Source organism: Bemisia tabaci, chromosome 2 (assembly GCF_918797505.1).
Source record: "Bemisia tabaci chromosome 2, PGI_BMITA_v3".
Classification (NCBI taxonomy): Eukaryota; Metazoa; Arthropoda; class Insecta; order Hemiptera; family Aleyrodidae; genus Bemisia; species Bemisia tabaci.
The window spans coordinates 72,393,546-72,410,921 of NC_092794.1; the positions used below are offsets into that span (position 1 = coordinate 72,393,546).

General features: G+C 39.1%; 1 protein-coding gene across 9 annotated transcripts in view; it reads right to left on the bottom strand.

Annotated features, from left to right (window-relative positions):
* LOC109032035 (GTPase-activating Rap/Ran-GAP domain-like protein 3) overlaps positions 1 to 17,376 on the bottom strand; it is a 480,199-nt gene that overhangs the window by 117,184 nt on the left and 345,639 nt on the right. Inside the window, exon 1 of one of the 9 annotated variants that reach the window (XM_072296198.1) lies at positions 7,693 to 10,423. The exons of 7 other annotated variants lie outside the window; for them this stretch is intronic. In XM_072296198.1, coding sequence (XP_072152299.1) covers positions 7,693 to 7,800 — 108 coding nt within the window. In that variant the 5' untranslated portion in view covers positions 7,801 to 10,423. Of the gene's footprint in view, positions 1 to 7,692; positions 10,424 to 17,376 lie in introns of those variants that run through there. One more of the 9 variants, XM_072296206.1, reaches the window with a different exon arrangement.

Consider the following 17,376-nt stretch of genomic DNA (forward strand, 5'->3'; position numbering starts at 1 on the left):
ATTAGGCAGAGATTTCAGGTATAAAATCGGATTGCGGAAAAATGACGCTTCTTTTTTTTTACTTTCAGCCTAAAATACTTTCGAATTGTTGCATTCAACACAATTGGAACATTTATGAAATTTCATCTCTATTTTGACGCATTTTGAGGCTTCCATGATGGAAATTTCAAATGATACCAAGTGAATGAACACTGTGTTTTCATTTAAGATTCTATTAAAAGAGATGATAATCCTTTTTTATGCCCCCCCCCCTTTCTCGCGGACTCTCTTTTCAGTTTTTTTGCCTCCTTTTTCCTTCCATTTCCCCCCTCCTTCCTTGCTTTCACTGCCCAACCTTGTTTCCTTTTCCTTTTTTCCCCTTTTCCTTTCTTCCCTTTCTTTCCTTTTCCTTTCCCCCCCTTTTTTCCCTAGCTTCTCTTTTCGTGGCGCTCCTCAAAGGCTGGCGCCCGTGTGCGCCGCACGCCCTGCACACGCCCTAAGTCCGGGCCTGTATGTGTGCCACACAAGATGGTCTAAAAATTTCTAAGGAAATGTTCAGATTCGTGGAAACGTTTTGCTGCACAGTAAAACTGTACAAGAAAATTAGGAGAAAATTGGTAGAGGTAGGTGAACAACGAGAGCGAATTGTCGAATTGCTTGAGATGCAATTTGCTCCGGTTTGAAATTTCGGAGAGGGTTCCTGCCGTGCTGAGGGAAAACCCCGTATGAACCTTCAGGCGTTGTCAAACTTTTAATAACCAACAATTTTACTGAGAAAATTCTGAATATTTTCCTTCCAATTTTTCAAACAATTTTGTTCCCAATTTAATGTAAAATATCAGAAAATTTCAAGGACAAATACGCATAACTTTCTTCAAAAATACATGTTTTACACGTGGTTTGGCAACTTTCGAATGTTCATACGACGTTCTTCCTTGGCACGGCAGAAATCTGCCGTGCTAAGAGTGAGTCGCGGACCATCGGGGAAAAGTAGGTACTCATCGTAAGCCATTTTATTTTAAAATCTTACTCTATGTGCTCATAGAGACACAATTCTTCAAAAAGGATTAATAGAAATTGAAAAATATGTGCTAAAAAAGTTTACCCTAAAGACTTTGCAATGCGGAGCCTATTTTAGGCTACATCGAGAGGTTCACGACAAAACGGAACCTGCGCTGCGTTCTTGAGTAAAAACGTTGAAGCGTCCTCCTCTTATCAGGAATTAGCGAACTTTTACTTTTCTAAAAACTTCTGCTCCTTACAAGATTATACTCCCCCGAAACGGAGAGGAATCACGGCTTGTTAGTGGAAGTTCAAATTTCAGTTTCATTGATGACAAAGGGGAAACACGTCCTCCTTGCAATTCACGTTGGTCACCAACCACCAATGTTGCCACAAATGCCACCCTTTGCTTTTTTATACAATGCAGAGATTAGAGTTACGTTTTACCTGCTTCAAATTCAAAAACTTTGTTTCTTTGATCTTGATTTTTGCTACTGTTGGATGACTCAATGGTCAATACTTCCAAGTGCCTCGGTAAAAACAACGTAAAGTTGTTTACAAAAGTTATTACATTTTTCAATAATGAACCACTATTTCTGGCTCATTTCAGAAAGAGCACAAGTGGTTTCATTGTGCAGATATGCGTTTTTATAGAAGAGCCAGTGACTGTGGTTTCTCATTGCAAAATGTAATCCATTTGTTAGCCATCGGATGTTGGAGATTTGGAGAAATAGATGGATGAAATGTTAAGGCTAGAGCCAAAGAATAAAAAAGAGGAGACAACTTTTGAGAAATTCAAAATGAAGATGTATGAAGTCACATGCGGCTGCGGACAAATCGTTATCACTCCTTTTTCTCTCTCTTTCTTTAAAGGAAATAAATATATCCAAAAAGAGAAAAAAACCCCTGGGAAAATCTACTTGCTTCGAATTCTAAATATTTTTGACGTACGTGTTTCCACGCTCATAGGTGGTTGAAAGAGGGGGGGGGGGGTCGTCAAGCGAAAACAATCCCCGCCCCCAACTCTTGTTGCTTATTAGAGGGTTTGCTCAATCATATGAGGCAGCTCCTCTGGTGGTCCGTTCATTCCGTTCATATTTTATTCAAGAGCAATACATTTTGCAAATACGACAGCCGTGATCGATCAGTTCATTAATACCCTTAGACAGGAGAGAATTTAATTACGTTCAACAAGCGAAACGATTCATCTAACCCCCCACCCTTAAATCCAACTTTTTTGGAGCCCCGCTTTTTACGAGTTTGTTTCTCAATTACTTGGCCCCCTCGCTAAATACATAAAAAATAATAAAGTTAAAAGAAAGAAAGTAGAATAGAAACTTAAAAAAAGAAATGAACGAAAATTTTATAGAAAGGATGAATGGAAAGAAAACAGATTTTTCTCGCTTCTTTTCAAGATTCATTTTTTACCCGGAGAAAGACAAAAGAAGAATTTCATACTCCATTTAAGAACGTAGAGTGGAAACATTATTTTATAAGTGTGGAGCATTTTACTATGTCTAAGTTCAATAGGGAAGTAGGTCTCAAGCTAAGATAATATCGCTTTGGCAATTCACATTATATACGTCGTACTTTCCTCTTTGTTGAGGAAAAGACACCAAGAAAATTGAAAAAGAAAGCATGTTAATTATTTCATGCTTTATGCTGATAAAAATAATTATGGAAATGACCACGAAAGAGATTGAACGTCTTGAAGTTGAGATATCTTCGTCTAACTGCGTGTTGTGAATTAACTAAGAATGTTGGTAGGGGAAATTACATGTTATATGGTAAGTGGTTCTAATTCAGAAATGAAATTCGTCTCAATAAATGCAGTGGATAACACGGAAATCGCTTGAAGCGATGGTAAGTTTTTTCTTCGAAATCAACTCTAAAGCGAGAAATTCAGCATATCGCACCGTTATTAAACACATTTTCACTTTTGAAACAATTATACGCTGTACTCTACCCGTTTTACGAAACATTTCGGTATGATTAGAAAGTGAAAAAATTATGCAAGGAGAAGAAAAACTGAAGAGTAAGAAGAAGAGGGCATGCAACTTATCGTTGAGGAAAAACAGATTCCTAAATGAACTACAAATCTTGATGACCTCTTTCTTTTGTCTCATTTTGTGAATCATAAAAATCAATTTTGATATGTGCTGAAATTCAATCCAAATCTAATCCAAATTACTTCATGCAGTTTTTTGAACAAGTAGAAGAAGATCCAATATTGAATTAAATGAAGTTCTTCATCGTATTTTTGTTCATTTGAACTGGTTTTACCCTATTGCGCTGAATTTAATTATTGGCCTTCAACAGAGTAGTTGGAGACAAAATTCACTGATGTTGGAATAATGATCCCTTGCCCTGCTCAGTATTCGTTGAAAAGATTCCTCGAGACCGACCAAACTTAAATACACTAATTTCAGCGCTCCTGTCAGAGCAAACAGCTATTTGGTGCTTTAATAATTGCGTCTGCTCAGCTGAGCAAATACGTATGTATTCTGGTAGCAGACAGAGCACTTTCTCGTTTCTGGTGAGATGATACGAAACTGTCGGAGAGAATTTGGGTTTTCAATGAATTTTTAGGGTGTTTTGCACAGGAGGTATGCAGTCATATCCATACTGTGCTGAAGAGAACAATAAGGAATTTAAACGTCAAAAGAGACAGAATGGTAGCGTTACGAAATCCAAGTCTAAGACCAGCTTTGAAGTTTGAATAGATTTATTTAGAACAAATATCTACTTCGCAATATTAGTGGAAATTAAATGCAACTGTAACACGTAACTGACGTCTTAAAAATTGTTTTGCTACGGCGGGTTTTTCAGCTATCCGTGATCGCCGCATGTATTTCAACCTGCGGAAATTTTTCTGAGATGTCACTTTCGCGGCAGTCACAACAAATTCTCGCTGCAGTTTTGACCGAACATTCAGGGAAATGGTTTCGTTCAGATCTCAAAATACATATGTATAGCGAAAAAAGTAGTCACAAAATCAATAGTTAAAACACCGTATCATTCATCTTACACCGTCTAATTGTTTGCGACGAGGTTATCTGATGTACTAATTGAAACCTTGTCCTGCAATCGTTTTACGCGCGAGGAGTATACGTATATCCCTCAGAAAGTTAACCCTATAATAATTCATTATTGTATACTCTAATCTACTTCATTATTGTACTCTATTGTATACTCATTATTTGTAGTTACAGTCGTGAGAGCAACACAACGGGAAGCGTGCGGTCTACTCTGAGAGAAGAAATGACGCCAAAGAATCTATAGGTAGGTATCTTTGGTTGATTCATAGGTCTCCCGGGGTCTCCATTATTTCCTGTGCTAGATTTCAACGCAAATGTCGAGATGAACGTATTTTTCGTTTGGTCTGTATTTCACTTTCTACATTAATCGATAAAAACACTGTAAATGCAAATATTTTTCTCTGGATGTTCCTTAGGAAAATTTTAGATATATTCGAGGCTGGGGAGCAAAAACCGACTCTGCATACATGGTGCAAATTGGATTACATTTTGCAAAAAGAAACCACTATTTTTGGCTCATTTTAGAAACAACATACATGCGATTGGTTTCCCTATGCAGATATGTGCTTTTATGGGAGAGCCGGAGATAGTGGTCGCTCATTGCAAAATGTAATCCAATTACCAATCAGTAGTATTTACATATTTTCCTTAATAACCTCGTTGATCGTATGTTGCCCACAAAACGATCGTATATCATCTTAATCCAAATTAATTTTGCACATTACTTGAGAGACCAATTTTTCTGGATAAAAATCTACCAACACAGCTTATACTCTTGTATTAGCGCTAAAATATTCCGGGGACAAAGTTCAGCAATTTAAAAACCCATCTCGGATTCCCGTCGTTTAATTGAATCTATTTAAAGTCCGGCGCCTTCTTGCGAGCAATCCCCGGATGCAACGCTGCCGCTTATTGGGATAAATTTTACACTGAATGGACCAGTAGACAAAGCATGTAATCAACCTAATGCATGTTTCAGAATCCTAAAATTTCATGCAGAACACGATTAGTGCAACGGAAATTACTAGTAAACTCCAAACTAATATATTTAATGTTTTTCACGGCGTGAATTTAAACCTCCCGCTCTTATGAGTCGAATCGCGCATTCAAAGTTACCGAAGCAGCCTTTGCAGCATGGAAATCTGGCAACCTCAATCTTGCCGCTTTGGCTCAGCTATAGCAAGTCATTTACCCTTATGCGTAAAAGCTGCATAATACTGATTTAATGGCTTGTTCGTAGGCACTATGACACTAAATCGGTATACTTCTTGGCAAAGTTGGAAAAACAAGTTCAGTAGCTTTAGAATGAAAAAATGAAAATTAGTCAAAGTTGGTGGACTTTGATGTAGTGAAGGTGTAGCTTACTTTAGCTAGTCCTGAAATCGCGAAATTGCCTGAGATGTATAATCAGATAGTAAAACGATTAAGATCAATTACTACTTTCCATGAAAACCGCAAGCACCTGACTTAGAAAAATGACGGACTGAAAATAAGGAAAATCGTCTTCGTAGAGAAGATGCTATTCAGTCAAACCAAAAGATTTCCTCACATCAGAAAAAATCCATCATTATAAGTGCATTGCCGTTATTATATCTAAAATTTTACTATCAATTACGTCCGAAAGCTGAAATTTTTTCAGAACATCATTTGCCTCTTCGATGCAGCGCTCGTTTTTCTCAACGGAGCGAGTAACTAATAGATAATTTTTTTTTTTTTTTTTTTTTTTTTTTTTTTTTTTTTTTTTTTTTTTAATAGTGGATTCGATTATTCTCACTTTCAATGATAATTTAGCAGGTAGGTAGAAAGATAGGTATTCTAAGAAACAGAAGTGTGATAAACGGACACCGCGGCAGATAAACATGATCTAGGTTTATCATTTTTCTGATTTTGAAAAGAAAACAAAAGTCGCCCGCAACGAGAAATTTAAAAATGTGAGCAGTCAGTCATGCCGTGCCCGCACAAAAAACATGCATTTCGCGAAAAATGCCCCGCATTGTAAAGGGAAACCTGGCACAAGGCGCTGGCTTTCAGGACCAACGCGGCAAACAAATGAAGGGATTATTGTTCTCACGGTGACCATCCTGACACGTTTCCTAATCACAGAAGTTCGGCTCTGGATAATTGGATTCCGGAAACAAACCGATTGCCTTTCCACTTTTCCAATCGGACGGACGACTTTAATTTATTCCCAAATTTCATCGATGGACCATCGAAATTTCTATTAAGCTGAGAGCTACGTTTTAGTTATAAAATCAGCGAGGATAAAGGAAACAAGAATAGCAGGACGCGACAAGTCGATCAAAATCATTCAAAATTACGGATTCAAATGATTTACTTCGTTCATATTTATATTTTTTGAGCCGCAACAGTCCCTCCTTTATTTGAAATTCGCGAATCAATGCTTTATTGGACACGTGAATATGCATGTAAAATTATGAATATCTGAGGAGAAAAGTATGAGCAGAAAAGCAATTGCACCTCAATGCAATGGTTCATTCCATAGGGGCCTTTACCCAAGTAGCAGCGTTTGCGATAAGTTGCAGTATGTTCGGAGAACGTATCGCGATTTTTTCGACATCAATTTACTTCAATACTAGCGGATAAAAAATCGCGATAAATTACAATTTTATCGCATAAATTTGCAATAAGGTTGCAATTTTATCGACGATGATTTATTGCGATATTATCGAACAAAAAATTGTGATAATTTAAGATGAAATTTCGATTTTATCGAGCACGATTTTATAAAGTTAAAATTGCGCTGAGATTGAGTATAATCGCATCAGATGTTGATGATCCTACCGATTTTACCGCCAAAAAATCGCAACTTAATTTCAAAGTATCGCGATTTTCTCGTTGAAAAATGCTGCTCGGGTATATGGTGATGATGAGTGCAGTGCTTTCAATCGGTCAGAAATCGATTGTCTTGACTAAGCTGTTACAAAGATTGTGGCATCATTCTGCCTCAAATCGAAGCCGTATCGAAATTTCAACGACAGAACGTGTTTTAACAGAACAGCGAAATATGATTCAGATATCTTAATCAGTCAGACTCCCTCGGCTTGTTTCAATGATCCTCAGTTGCTTCTTCTAACATTTAAATCCTTATCGTTTCGATTATATTCATTTCCATCAAATATTAAAACTTCACAATTTTATTCGAACAGAAAGGGTAATTTGATGAGACAAGTACGTGCGGTTTGACGTATACATTTTCCAACTTAAAGACTGTCGATTTTGAAGGAATAAACACTTCATAACGGTTTCTTTTTGTCTTCAAGAACACTTTAAAAAGGCCACATGATCGAGGCTTCAAAATTATTCTCATTTCAACTTCCCTAATAGACAAGACTAATGAATTATGAGAACGTCCCACGCTGGAAAAAAAGTCTATTGGATCCTGAACCCAGACTCTCAAACAGTTTGACGCAATACAAATGCGATTGATCCAATCGGAGTTTTGCTTGAATTGAGAGCGAAGCCTCTTAATTCAAGCGGATTTCCTTTTGATTCCTGCAAAAATCTGCTTGAAACGAGAGCATTTTGTCTAGTCAAATTTTTTGAGTCTGGACTCTGGATTTGAGAGGCTTTTTCCCCAGTGCATCTCAACGTTGAGAAGGACCAATAGAAAACTAAGCGTCACTGGTAAACAGTTAACTAAAGCGATACGTACAAACATATTAAAAAAAGTTTCGCTCAAGGGTGCGGGTTCAATCTTATGCGCCGGCTTCAAGCGATGCGTTCTCCTTTTGCAATCATGTATTGTGGCATTGAGAGTCATGAATCCTGCAACGAGTTGGTGAGTGTACCGCGGGGAGACAGCATTTAAAGACTGCGTCAACTTAAAACAACTACCAGTTGCCGCGTTCAAAAGTCACTTATCGGTTGATAACTGTGCTGAGAAGGTATGCGGTTCATGCCAATGCCGTTGAGAGCTTATCGACCACGACTTAGTACTGATAGAATCACTTTTTCATAACGAAGGCAGATTTGGGTAAAAAAATACGATTTCTTAAGCACTGAGTACAAGATAATTAACTATTGCTTAAATCAGATCCATGAAAAATGGAAAACCACGACTCACGGACAGCATGGATCAGTCACTTCATGGCACAATGGTACTTGCACTCTGAGATATATTAACACCTTTGCTTTCGATTTAAACGAAAAATTTATATTTTTTAGGACGATATCTTTTTGAATGGACGGGATGAAGGATAACATTTAAAAGAGATGAAAATTTCATTGAGAAATTCCGCGTATGAAGAAATAAAAAATGGTATTCAAAAGTCATGAAATAACTTTGAAAAATGTAAGGAACTTGTAGGTACTGTTGTAAATTGCTTCAATGCTCAGACGTTCAAATTAGTCTAATTGGTAACTGTAAATTACAACAATTTAATATAAAAAAAACTGAGTGAAAGAAGTCGCTTGAATGTACGTGCACATCATTTTTCCCGCAAAAAGTAAAATCAGAGAATCCTCCCGAAAGGTCTAATTTAAGTGTCAATAAGAGCATATGACAGCAACATTCCCAAACGCCAAGTACTTTGTTAGATGTAGGTAGACATACGTGTGTAAAATCAAGTGTCTACAGATAGGAATTTACTACGTGCTGTTAGTTTGTGAGGAAAACATTTTAAAGGAAAACCACTAATTTGTTGGTAATTTTTACGATATTTTCTTGGAGGAATAATAACTGCCACGATGATCAAGAAAAGTTCGACGTTGTAAGAGACCCGCTAACGCCGCTTCCGACAAATTTTACTCGCTCACTGAGCACGCGCGGTTCGTCCCTGATATTTTAATAGGCGAAAAAGAAGAAGAGGAAGAAAAATAAACTCCGCGGACAGCAGTAGTTGTTAATACCGTTCATTCTTTTTCCGGGCCAACGATTTAATGTGGACTAAATATAAAAATTCAACTTTCATCAGAGCAAGACAACTTTTATCGAACTTTGAATAGATCTGTCCACGCGTTCCAATTCTCGATCTCCGATCGGCATTCTCAAACTCACTTATTTTATTTAAATTTTCTGGTAATGTACCAAACGCCGATAAATTGTAAATGCCATGAGGAGGCAAATTTTTCGGGAGCAATTTTGTTGCTCCGGATGCAAAATTCTACATATATTTGAGTGGGCGACGCAAAATGCTTTTCAGTACAATAAGAAGAATAAACCAACTTTGCTGCAGGGATAATGTCTTCAAGACATCATAATGGTCCCAATGAAACCGCACTTAGTAATTCATTCAAAACATTTCAAACGCTGAGCATGGTAGATAGTAACCACGCGCTCTTCCTAAACTTGAAACCATCATGACTTCGATTCGATTGACATTTTTAGGTGGTTTCTTTAGTTTCGTTTTGTGTTCCTTTTTTTGGAGAGGAAAGGGACTTTCAGGGAGCATTCATTGATGGCTTAAATTTGAAAGTCTGCCTGTTGCTTCCCCTTCAACATACACAACTGCATAGCAAAACCAAAAAAACATGAATCTCGGTCGCAGTGTTTCAAAATACCTACCCGTCCCTCCTCCATTTTTTCAAAAGAATATTACAGTACACTTTAGTGTGAAATTGTCTTAAAGACGAGAAAAAGCACACAAAACTTTGTTCAAAAACGATGATCCGTTATTCTTTAAAGACTTGAAATACGACAGGAAGTCTGCAACGTTGTAATCCGAGATACTTAATTTGGCAGTTTCACCACCGGTAATCATCTGAACACCAGGATATTGTGCAAATTCTTAATTAAACCTCCAGCTCCTAAAAATTACCAATCATTTCGTACGTTTTAACTTGAAAATATTTGCCTCACAAACTAATCATGCACATAGCAGGAAACTCAGAATCAACGAAAATTATAATAATAGATTTTCCTCCAATGGTTTTAATTATAACCAAGTCAAATATAATAAAAAGTTAAGAAAAACACTCCCACTGGTGATCAAAACCAATGTTGTAACAAGCATGTATGACTTTCTACCTATTTATAAAAAAAGCTTGAATTTTCCGCTACTAATGAAATTATTTGAGCACAACGAATGAACCCGATCAAATTATTGTAGGGGCAGTTGTAATTCGTGAGAATGTAATTTCCTTTTCGCGAGTTCAAAATTGACTTCAAAACGAAAACACTCCTACTGGTGATCAAAACCAATGTTGTAACAAGCATGTATGACTTTCTACCTTTTTATAAAAAAAAAAATTCTTAAATTTACGGAAAGCACTGCTCTTTTTAAACGAGATAATCCTGGGCACGTGAGGCGGGGAGGGCGGATTTACGGCGGGATATCGCGGGACGGCGCGGGCTAGCGGAAGCGGGGCTCCCCGAGGAAGGTCCGGCTACGACTGAGCGGGTTGCAAGTAGTATTTGTAAACGCGCGTCTTGGCTGCGGGGCGCGGGTGGGCGCGGGTGGGCGCCGCGATTCACAAACGCCCGCCGCTTCCCGCGCTTATACCGACGCCTCCTCACGCATCATTCAACACTCTGCGCTCCGCGGCACGGCTACCGGCGCGAGTTTCCTTCCGGATCCGCAACCCCCACCCCCCCTCCGATCCCCCCTCCGACCCCCCCTCCGACCACCCCTCCAACCCCCCCCTCCAACCCCCCCCCCTCCGACCCCCCTCCGACCCCCCCCCGACCCCCCCTCCGACCCCCCCCATAAAGTTCGTGCGTTCCTGCCGCGGGTTTTAAGCCTCGCATTATATTACTATGCGCGATGGTCTGCGATCTCGGCGCCTCGCACGCCAGCATTGTGTTGACTGCTTGGTTTTTAGCTACACGGAAAAAAAAAAAACTGACTTAGTGGGCTGATTGTTGAAATCGATAAACAAAGCTATAGACAAAGGAGCCGTAAGGAGTATAGAGCGGTCCTATAGGTTGAAATGGGTGGCTCTCATAGACCAAGGGGGTAACTGTTGACCTAACTAAAGGATCTCCCTGGGTTCCTGTTAGTCTATTATCTACCTCATTTGGACGTATTTCTATCAAACGGACCTTAGCGCCATAGGGGGAGGAAAGGAGAGGGGGGCTTGGATTGGCGGGTGTTGCGGAACGCGATGCTCGTTCCGTCTTATACTCGCAATGATTTTCTCATTTTCACATGTATACCGCAAAAACGTTTCGGCTGATAACTCGGTCCTCCTCAGTTGCATAAAAATAGTAAAAAATTGTAAAAATCATAAAACGTAGTACTTGGCTGTACATTTCAAAGCGAGAAAAATGTTGTTATGAAAGAAATTCTGATAACACAGTCAGAAAACTTGTCCCAGATGAGAGACAAGTTGTCCCACAGGGGACACAACTTGTGTCTCCTGAGGCACCGCTTTTCTCTCCTGAGAGACAAATGTTCTCTCCTGAGAGAGAGGTAGTCTCTCCTGAGCAATTACTTGTCACCCGTGAAAGATAACTTGTGACCCTTGAGGGAAAACTTGTCTCTCCGGAGAGAAAAGTTGTCGCTCAAGAGAGACAAGTTGGGTCCCCTGAGGGACACCTTGTCTCTCATGAGGAACCAGTTGCCTCCCATGTGAGAAAAGTTGTCGCCCAAGAGACAAGTTGTGTACCCCGAGAGACAATTTGTCTCTTATCAGTGACACGTTTTCTCAGTTTTGACTGTGTTATCAAAATTTATTTCATTACAACATTTTTCTCGCTTTGAAAGGTACAGCCAAGTACTACGTTTTTAGATTTTTACAATTTCCTACTGTTTTTATCCAATTGAGGAAGGCTGAGTTTTCAGCCGAAACGTTTTGGTGGTGTTAATGTGAAGAAAATTACCACTGTCACCCGCTGTTTAATTTGTTATTATTGTACCTCTTGTTACGGCCGCGGGCGGAGCATCGAACATATCACACTCTACAAGAAGCATAGATTCCGATCCGCATTCATATCACTTGGATTTTTGGGCGTTATATAGACTCCAGCACAAAATCTCTAACACTGTAAACTTCAATTTTTAATTTAAAATTTCGAAAGTTTTCTGGGTGAAGCCCCCTGGGCTCCACCTCCCGCTCCCCTCCGTTCGAGGTGTATGGATCCGCTTCTGTGCCACATTCAAATTTGTAGAACACTCTAAGAAAAGAAACGAAACGCACGACATTTTTCGAGGTCGAACTTTACATGATGATCGGACGATTTTGAAGGAACCTCCGGGTCCGTATCGTATCGAATCGACGAAATTAGAGTCCCTTTATACCCAGAGTTAAGATTACTCGATTATCAGCTGACTGGCAGCCGGCCTTGGCTGGCCATGGAGGCCGAACCGAGTGAACCCAAATGAACGATATTGAGGGATAAGGATCAGGAATCCTGCGATGTCTATCACACAAAAACAACATCATCAACAAATTGATCAATTAAAAAGAAAATGAGATTGGTTTGTGAATAATTTCTTAATCTATTTTCATTTTGGACCGATGGAAATAACAATTTACTCTTGATAAACTACAATTAGGTAATATTTTCATTATTCTTGTTCACATTCGAGGTACCGCCATCTTGGTGCACTCGTTTCGGCCTCCATGAGCGAGAACCAATCAGAATTGGATTTTTTTTTGGCCACTTTGAGCCCAACCAAAAGGTAGCCAAAAGTGAGTTGTCTTAACTCTGGGTATAAAGGGACTCTACACGAAATGACGATTGCGAAGGGCGAATGTTGCGCGCACGTGCTCAAAATTCAAGCAGCTATTCGCGCTGATATTGTTTTACAGGAGGCAACGGCAAGAACCTCAAATTCCCGGCTGAACCAAATGCATGCCATAAAAACCGCCCCACGAGGGGGCGTGTGGATACCTCGAGGGGACGCGCGCGAGCGGAATTATTCAAAGCAGCCAGGGAGGTGAAAACTAGGGAGGTGAAAATTTCATCATGAATATATCTTTCACGGAGAGACCACCAAGACCAAACCAACCAAGACCACTCTATGACGTTCGGGTAGTAACCCGCGATTCTCTGAGCTGAGAAATATTACTGTTGCTGGAGATTATTGATGATTAAGTTCAGTACCGATGTTAAAGTGAACTTACACAGGAACTCATCCAGATATCAGATTAATTTTCCCGAGATACTGCTTTCACTTCAATTTGAAACTTATCAACTTTATTTCATACATAACGTATAGTTCATACATACACAACATAAATATAGGAACACTGAAAAAAAAAATCCGGCCGTGGGAGCCGCAATTACGGGCTATATATACATACCGTCTGTTCCGGGCTCAAAGGCCGAAAATCCCGGCCGCTGGAGGCGTAGCTTCGATTGCTCCGGGTTCAGAGGCCGAAGCTACGGCTACAGCAGCCGGAATTTTCGGCCTTTGAGCCCGGAACGGACGGTGAGTCTACATAGCTCGTAATTGCGGCTCCCACGGCCGGAGTTTTTTTTTTTTCAGTGAAGAAGAGTACACGGAGAAAAAAACACGGTTTTTCGACGGTGATACGGTAGTAAAACCGCGAATTTTGATAAGGTTATTGATGAGCACAGTAGCATAACTACGCTCGTGGTAGCATTATTGTGCTGACAGTAATATTACGGTGAACATGGTAACAGCGCTGTGCTCATCATTACAGTCATCAAAATCCATGGTTCTACTACCGTGGAATCCCGTGTGACATTATTACCGTGGTAACCGTCGAATAACCGTATCTTTTTCTCGGTATAAAAAGTAACCTAAACAATAAATATGCGGTTGGTATGTTTGGATAATTTCTTTTTTTTGGCTTACATTGACCATATTTTAGCAATCTCGTTGAAAATCTGGTGTGGACCGCCAGAATCGAACCAAATTCCACTGGGCATGGTCCAATGCGCTGGTGGCTGGTCCCTCGCAAGTCACAACGTCTGAATGACATCGAGAGAAACTGGAGTCCATTCGATTAGAAGAGCATGGCTATAGTGCGAAACCACGTAACTCGATTGCGGTGTTTTAAAACCTTCGCTCTAATTTTTGTTTCCGAGAAAAAAAATGTCAACCTCGTCGCTTGAAATTCATACTAGAGTACCTTTATTGAGAGAGTATGGCCACCGGGCCTCATGGAGAGGCTTAGGACCCAAAAATGGCGGTGCTTTGTTTTGGTTTTTGTGGATGGGAGGGGGGTCATTGCCAACTTTTGACGGTTATCACCAACCGCACTTGCTGCCAACCTTACTACATCTAAGATAATTTTTCTCAAAAATTGCACACGATTAGCCTTAAAAATATGTAAAGATGTCGCAATGCATTTGAGTAAATTTCTCGTTACGATAAGCAAAGAAAACTACATTTTGAGTCATTTTGCATTACATTAATTTATGGCGTCCGCCATTTTTGGGTCCTAAGGGCTCCATTTAGCCTAAGATGGCTGAGCCAATCAGAGGTGGTAACCCCAGTGCCCATACTCTCTCAATATAGGTACTCTAATTAATACAGAATATGCTGCTAACGAAGAAGAAAAACTGGGGAAGTGTCCACGATATTACGTTGATTAGTTTTCCAAGGAATTACTAAAGTATGATTGGAAGTCTGCAACGTCAGAAACGGAGATAAGTGGTTTTGGACTTTAGCCATGCATCGACATTGTCATCATCCCATAAATCTCGAAGTAACCTACAGTTTTGGTTGAGTTAGCCCGAAATTTTATCGAAAGACCAAGTAGGTTTGGCTAACAAACCGGGAAGAATAACTCGATGGCTAATGAACAATACCACCTAACTACAAACGGACGTTTTTGCAGAGCGGAGAGAAAATTTTGCCATTTTTATAATTTTAAGGTTAGATCTGCATTTTTTTTATACATTACTGCGTCATTGCAGCGCTCCTGTACAGAATTGGAAAAAGCAAAATCATCAGCTTGCGTATTTTGTACTGTAGAATGTGGAAAAATCTATAACCTATTTTTTCCAAAATTGTCAGTTATGCGGTTTTGTTTGTCAGCCCTCGATATATTACCGCCATCCAAGGAAAAACTCCCGTATCTCCATTCAACACTTTTTCAATGGGACGTATTTCTATCAAACGGAACTATGTGCATTATGAAGTGAGCCCTGTTATGCACATATTCTTATGGGTCTCAGGGCTCATGCCTTAATGCAATAGTTCCGTTTGATAGAAATGCGTCGAATATTTTCTGACAAATGCGGTATGACAAAAAAACTAACCAATATTCATCCTCCATTATTTTTGATGCAACTCCGCTACACCATTAGGAGCTAAAAATGAAAAATAGAAACTTTGCGGCGATTGAATTTTCCTGTAATAGAAGTTAAGGCGTTTTTGCTGTGGACGGCAAATTAGTCCAGTGGCGTGGCGTGAGTTGCGATGTATCGATTGTAATGCCATTTAAACCTATGGTAAATAATCGATTATTAAGGTGTTCGCTGCGAACACCCTGTTTATCGATCCTTTTCCATAGGTTTAAATGGCGTATCAATCGATATATCGACGGTGAAACTACCAAACCACGTATCTCGGTTTGCGACGTCGCAGACTTCCTGTCATACTTTATTTTTTAAATGAAAAACTACTTAACGTCAAGTCTTGAAAATTGCTGTGATTTTTCCTCTTCGTGCGGAGAAAATTCTGCGAAAATTTCAAGGAATGATGTTGATTTGGTCTACTTCAAAAAAATAAAATGTGAGCGTAGATTTTTAAACACCGCAAACGAGATACGTGGTTTGGTAGTTTCACCGTCGATATCGCAATCCACGCCACGCCACTGACCCCAAAGTATAACCGTTAACGCGAAACTGAAGCCGCACCCTCGCACGAAAAGTATACGAGACTAAGAAGGGAGATTTTCGCGGATTTGTCGACGGTTGTGTCAACATGGGCTCATGTCTCTGCGGAGGAAGTCGTTGCGTTACAGATGTTCGACACTGTTGCGGGTAATCAACGGAGAGGCTCGGATCTAACCTTGTTTCGTTGTTACCGTTAACTTGAAATCCAATAAAACTGTTGCGAGATTAGCTTTTAAGCCGGGATTCGCGCTTAATCGAGTTCCACCCAGTCTCTGTCGCTGCCAATGATCCTCCGCACGCCCGGCCAAAATTGGAGTTGTTCTAATCGAAAATCAAGATTCCAGGAAAGGAGCGGACGGGCGGAAAAATGATTCTCAGAACCGGGATCTTTACACCCCTAATATCTAAAATGATATCATGTAAACGTATCATGAGACGTTATTCGAGAATCATTATATGAAGGGTCTCCATCTTTAAAAATCAATTATATGATTAGATCTGGAATAATCTTTTTTATTGTCTCAGAGATTTGATTATTTGTTTCATTTTTCTGAATATACCTTTTAGGGTTTTTCTAGTTAATCCTGTAGCCACATTAGTCAAGTTTAAAGCAATCAGAATGAATCATGGGCTATATTTTAATAGATGAAAAAAAATGATTATTTATTATCATTTTTCGCAACAATTTTCCAAATTTTATTTTTACATTTTTAACTTTCTCATATTTATAAATAAGGTGAATGTAATCGATGTGCACTAAATTTAAAACATAACATGAGTGTGATTTTTTCGATCTTAGAGTTATCCCTTATTATTTTTGTACAATTGTATTTTGATTTACCTGATTTAGCACTAAATTAAATCTTTTATTTTGTTTTTAAAAAAAAAGAAGTAAATTTTTGATATTTTTCTTATATAGGGCAACCCCTAGAAGGGGTATTTACTAAAGGGTTTAAGTTTCATTTACTGGAGAACAATTGGATCGCTTTCAGCAAAAAGGAACCAGCGCGATTGCAGTGTTTTCAAAATCGTGCGACTTCTTCTATTCCTTTAAAAATACTTGATATGTGTACAATAATCAAATTCACACCATTATTTTCTTAAAAAATTATCAATTTTTTGGTTGGAAGCAAAAACTATTTGCCATTCTCAGAGATCACCTAGATGATTATAAAGACGCAACATTTTTACAACAATGTAATCGCGCCAGTTCCTGTGTGCTAAATGCGATCCAATTATTAAAAATGGTTAAAACAGGCAACCTCGGAACTATTCTCTCCTTAGCTCAAAATTATTCATGAGCTGACGCTGCAGTAATAAATACAGGCCATGTAGCTCTAGTGGGAACAAAAATTTATCAGAATAATATCACAATTATAATCAAAGCGCACGGATCAAAACTTTAATAAACACCGTCCGATTAGTTCTCGGGGGTTCAAATAATTAATCATATTATAGCCAAAGAGCAAAACCACATATCTCTAATTTGTCTCTATTTTTTAAAATAATCCTTACTTTTTTAATTCACAAATTGGAGTCTCCAGAGACAGGATTGAGATCCAATAGGCCTAAAATATACATTCTTTGCGTGGATTTCGTTTATAGGAACATTTCTAAGTTAATAAAGTCTATTCTAACTTA